The sequence below is a fragment of the Silene latifolia genome, chromosome X (genome assembly GCF_048544455.1).
Source record: "Silene latifolia isolate original U9 population chromosome X, ASM4854445v1, whole genome shotgun sequence".
Lineage (NCBI taxonomy): Eukaryota > Viridiplantae > Streptophyta > Magnoliopsida > Caryophyllales > Caryophyllaceae > Silene > Silene latifolia.
Window position 1 is genome coordinate 135,980,559 of NC_133537.1, and position 5,365 is coordinate 135,985,923.

Consider the following 5,365-nt stretch of genomic DNA (forward strand, 5'->3'; position numbering starts at 1 on the left):
GCGGGTCTCACTCCGCCCCTAGAACTCACAACAAGACAACCATGAGGTAGGATGCCTTCTTGCAAGGCAAGGTGGGGCTTGCCAAAATGGCGATACATCCAAGCATTAAAGCACACAAAACAAGTAATGGATGCATCTACAAAAGAGTAGCCACTTTCCTCATCTAAGTGGCGGAAATTATCTAAAGGGGAAGCAATTCAAGGGTACACACTCCATTATAGATACGGTTTCTTCAAACTACTAAGCCTAGAAGGATACCAATAAATCACCTCCAAGTTGTGTCAAGCTAGGGTACCTTTGTCCTCAATCGTTAAACGCTTTCGTCAAGAGTAGACTCCCTATGGTGTTAGAAACACTGGAGAATCGCGGAATTCCCCTTCTTGCCTAGACAAGAAGAAGGGTCGTCCCCTCTCTACCATGCACAAAAGTGGATACGATGGAAAAGGGATCAATATTATTTGAGTTTCATGTGGGAGTTTGCTTTTGTTGTTGTTTCCCCCCAATTTCTTGTGGCATTTGACATTTGAGAACACTTTCTTGCCATTTCTTTGATGTTTGGCAATTCAATACTTGACAATTTTTCAACTTTTGCATTTTCTTTTGAACATTTTCAAAGTCACCCCAATTTGTAACAAGGGTTCCTTATATTTGAAGCATAGGAGTTTTCATTTTTGTTACTCCTCTTTTCTTTTGATGCATTTGCAAACTTTTTCTTTTCTTTTCTTTTCTTGAACTCAAATTTGAACAATTTTTTTGCCCATTCCCTTTGATGACAAAATGTGGTAGAACATGGATGATGGTTGCATGGTTTCAAGGGTCACCTTGGAATAAACGGTAGCCAAGGAGTTATCACACCACAAGGTACTCTTGACTAGGCCCTAATCCATGGGTCAAAGGATACTAGCATGACACATCCCAGGGTGTTTTACAAGTATTCTAACAAGCAAAGTCTTAAGAACCACACTACTACAATAATAGGCTTAGAGAACTGTTGAAATAATCTTTAGATAACGCCTTAGAGGCGTTCTTTAGGTCAGTGTTCTCTAAAGCTTATAAAACGGTTGGAAGAGGCGTTTTCTATTCACAATCATAGAGAACTGTTGAAATGATATTTAGAGAACGCCTTATAAGCGTTCTCTTTTCATAGGAATAGAGAACGGTGGGCTTAGCCAACAATTCTCTATTCTTCTTATTTTTTTAAAAAAAAAAATACTACGTATATAATATAAATGGCGAAATACTGAAAATTAAAACAAAGACACAAAACATGAGAAAGTGGTCACTTTTATTACTCCAAAAGTGGCATACACCGTATCACAAGTTTGTTTTCAGTATTTACAAAATGAATACTATCCATCTACTATGAACATACGATATTATACAACTTCAAAATGATGAATGCCCAAAGATGCTTCTTCCTAAAGCTGATGTGATTTTTGAAGGAATTGAGTCATTGCTGTACTATACTTGGAATGGCTTTCTTGGTGTCGATGTTCGGTTCTCCAATGACTGCAATCTCTGCTTAAGATGAAAAACTTCAACCTGCAAGATATTTGCATCAAATAATTGCAGCACTCAACAACTAAATGCCTAAATCTGTACGCATCTTAACCATTTTGTTGAAAACGCAAAAAGCTTGTGTCCGGATGACCCATAATAAAAACTGCACCTAGTTTAAAATGAATACGCCACATCTGATACAAAATAAGTTGTTAATAGTGTGTCTGACATAGATTTAAAGCCAGCGTCGTGAAAGAATATGTTCGAACCAGTTCGGGAATCACTAGGCGTTGAGTAACAATTATGAGTAACATTGTGAATTAAGATCCTTAGATTGTATCGTCTTCAAATAAGTCCAGTTGACAGTAACTTTGGATGAAACCAGAAATCAAGTTATACCTGAAGTTGGAAAGCTCTTGCTCTTTCATTGGCCACCATACCCCTGGTAGAATGCAGTTCCTATATACGGAGTACAATCAGTAAACCGGAAAAGAAAACAAACCGCCGTAAAAATAACCAAGGCCTTCTTTCACAAAAACTTAAATGGGACGGTTTAAGGATAATCAACAATTTTAGAGATAATTGAGAAATATCAGTAAAGATTGTTAAAGAAATTAAAGTAATGGGAAGATAAGAATCTACCTAAAGCCAACTATCACTAATTGAGAGATGTGAATATGTGATTGCCAGCAGTGAAAAACATATCAAACAGCTTAGTGAAAACCTTCTTCACTTGGTCCACAAGTTCATTCCTCATGCTTAACAGCTCCCGATGCAGCAATCACCTGTAAAAATACGACATAAATATTCATACTTAAACGAGAAAATTACGGTTAGCGAGGTCATGGTGAGCGTAAGATACAATTCTAGTGAACAAATTAGCGGTATATTACGTACACATCTCTTGGATCAAATTCAGAGGTATATTAACTAAAGCACTGATTTTTTGTATCCATGAATTATCAAAGCATGTCTTATGTGAGACGGTCTTGTCATGATACTGTCCGAGATATTCACTATCAGCAGCAATAAGTGCGGATTTCGGGTTTACCTTGTACCAGGTTAGAGGCTGGTTCTTAGGAAAGACAGGTGACTCCCAAAGTGATGAACTTCCACTGGAAAGTTCCGCGTCTTCACCTTTCAGACCGATCTGCAATTCAAGCAAAATTTTTAATTTCATTGACGATTTCACACATTTTTAATTACTCGATTAAGTCATATATTCTGTAGCTGACCTGGTATGTCCAGGGTTGAGCGGAGAGATCAACGGTGAGACCACCATTCGAGCTTCGGAGTGACACGGGACCAGTAACGCCAGCACCCGTCAAATCGAAAAATGCTCCATAGTTCTACACAGTTAAAAGCGCCGATAAAAGTCAGTTAAAGCACTTGACATAATGTAGCATTGGATTCGGAGAAATGCTCAGCAGTGCTGCAGTGGTAATGTTATACTAACCTGAAGTCCGACAGTCAAGCTCAAAAAATCTATCGTGTTGTCTCCGGAGTTTAGAGTTACAGGGAAATCCACTGAAATGTGATGATTTCCATTGGGAGAGTATCTGGTATCTGCAGCGGCAATTATCTGGTTTAGACTTGATTCGAGTCGGATACGGCCAGAAGACGAGAAAGGTGTATTCCTATTTTTACCTGCAAGCTTCCCATTGATAAAAGTATGAAGGCCATGCCCAAGGGATGATACATGTAGAACAGTTTGAGATCCATTCTGAAGAACTTGTTCATCGCCTTTCATTACAATGCTGCAATTGACAGAAATGATGGTTATTGACGGAAACTGATAAAGGTACGTCTCAGGTTTAGATCAAGCAACAACTATACGTCTATACCTGTACCACAAGTAGTCACTTTGATCAGATGTGGTATTAATTTGCTCCAATAATCCCGGTTTCACAAATGCGGACTTCTTTGATATCCCTATTGGCTCACTAAACCAACTCCAACTCGACCCAAGTACTCCAGATGAATCGAGGTTGTACTTAAGTGATTGAGGGATAAACTTTGGAAGCATTGCCATTGAATTTATCTGTCACAAAAATATTTTGCGAACTGTTAAAACGCATTTTCTTCTTAGTTTGGTATTTTTTTCTTCTCTGGTATTAAATTTGGGTCGTGACACCACATTGCAACCGCTTTCTAAAGGTTTTGTCGCAGCAGCGGATCTACTAACAGCATTCCGGGGTGCACGGACACCGGAAACAACTTATTTTTTTTTTTTTGCGTATTTTGTTTAATTTTCAAGCTAAAAAAATAAATTTATAACTTTTTTATGTGTATATAGATTTTAAATATTAATCAGGACCCAGAAATAATTTTTTCTGGATTCGCTATTGTTTTGTCGGCTACTGCAGCCACATTAACAGCAAAAGGCCAAAGAATCGGCCGCAGTGACTGATTCTATGGCTAAAACCAGTTTTGCAGAACTAATGAAAGACGCACCTTTGCAGTATTAAGTACGACATATCAGTCCTGTCACCCACAAAAAAAGAAATTTATAACTTTTTGCCAAGCGAATCTATTGGCTAACTTTAATAAGCAGGACTAACTAAAGTAAAGCAAACATATATATCAAGGTTTAATAATAAGAACGAATGTAATGTAGAGTAGATAATATGGAAAAAAAGTGATACGTGTGATTAAATCTTTTATGTTTCAGTAATGCTGCTGACAGAGAGTACTGAGATCAACCTCCATCAGCCCGTAGAGTTTCAAATAACAATTTTAAGCAAAAAATTTTGACTTTCAACAAACACAACACACATGCCATATATAACTTATCGACTAGGCTACTTGTACGACTAAAGCATAAATTAAGGAAGGCATTGAGTTTGGTTAGTATCATTATCATACAACAATCAAGTTTAGCACAATAATCGTTTTTGTTGTTCATAGAGTCATAGTAGAATATCAGAGCTTCAAGCAAGTCATAGTCCACAATACCAAAGAATCAAACATCAATCAAATAATTAAAGAAAAACAAAACGCTACCTTGATTGATCCTGGTTATGACATCCGAGGCCTCTTAAAGCTGTGAAAAAAAATGACAGACTCCCTGTTTATCAATTACGAAAATATGATATTGAGGTAATATCTAACATAATCAAATGAGACCTATAAAATCTATACAAAAAAAGCCCAATAATTGCAGCACATATATACAGAATACTGAGGAAAGCACATGGAATACGAATATATTGAATACAAGAGATGTGAAACAAGAAACAAACCTCAGTTCTATCCATTTTCGTCAATTTTCCTCTTTATTATAAAATCCCCAATTTCTAGGGTTTACTAAAGTAAAGACCTTAAACTAGCAAAACCAACCTGCAACTTCCAAAGAAACAAGTAAGTTTCTCGATTAATATGCGAAATTCAAAACCTGACAATAATAAATCCTCAAAATTTTGGAGTAATGTGAGCAAACCCTAGAAATTTCGGACCAGATGAAGAGGCGGAAAGTGGTGGTGCACAGTTGAGATGCGATCTACGATGTAAGGCAGGTGATGGCGGTTCTCGACAGTCGACGAAAGACGGGTGATGGAGATTAGTGAGGGTGATGGAGATTAGTGAGAGAGAGGGATTGAAGGGGTTTGTTTACTTGTTCAGTTAAAAAACATGGAAGGTTGTATCATTTAGTGAAGTACGGTGTATAATACTCCGTAGATTATAGGATTATTATTATTATTATAAAGAATAAAGGAAAAGTCAGATGGGTTTTCGATTATTTTTTTTATTTTTTATTTTTAATAAATGTAGAGAACTGTTTATATAAAAGGCGTTCTCTATTGTTTTTTTACATAACGCTTATCTAAGAAGACCGTTCTTTTTATTTCTAGGGAAAGGTTACCTA

General features: G+C 36.9%; 1 protein-coding gene across 2 annotated transcripts; it reads right to left on the reverse strand.

Annotated features, from left to right (window-relative positions):
* Window positions 1–1,268: 1,268 nt before the first annotated feature.
* Window positions 1,269–5,137, reverse strand: LOC141623630 (beta-galactosidase 8-like). 2 transcript variants are annotated; one of them, XM_074439745.1, is made up of 12 exons: window positions 4,940–5,137; window positions 4,743–4,839; window positions 4,504–4,543; window positions 3,955–3,984; window positions 3,345–3,541; window positions 3,148–3,257; window positions 2,957–3,066; window positions 2,736–2,849; window positions 2,552–2,650; window positions 2,143–2,285; window positions 1,900–1,959; window positions 1,269–1,542 (listed from the first exon to the last, which is right to left on the reverse strand). In XM_074439745.1, the coding sequence occupies exons 5-10, from the start codon at window positions 3,530–3,532 to the stop codon at window positions 2,247–2,249; spliced, it is 660 nt and encodes a 219-aa protein (XP_074295846.1). In that variant the 5' UTR covers window positions 3,533–3,541; window positions 3,955–3,984; window positions 4,504–4,543; window positions 4,743–4,839; window positions 4,940–5,137; the 3' UTR covers window positions 1,269–1,542; window positions 1,900–1,959; window positions 2,143–2,246. The 2 variants fall into 2 exon arrangements, with proteins under 2 accessions (XP_074295846.1, XP_074295847.1); XM_074439746.1 differs by having other exon boundaries at window positions 4,504–4,567; window positions 4,956–5,085.
* Between the last annotated feature and the right edge of the window lie 228 nt (window positions 5,138–5,365).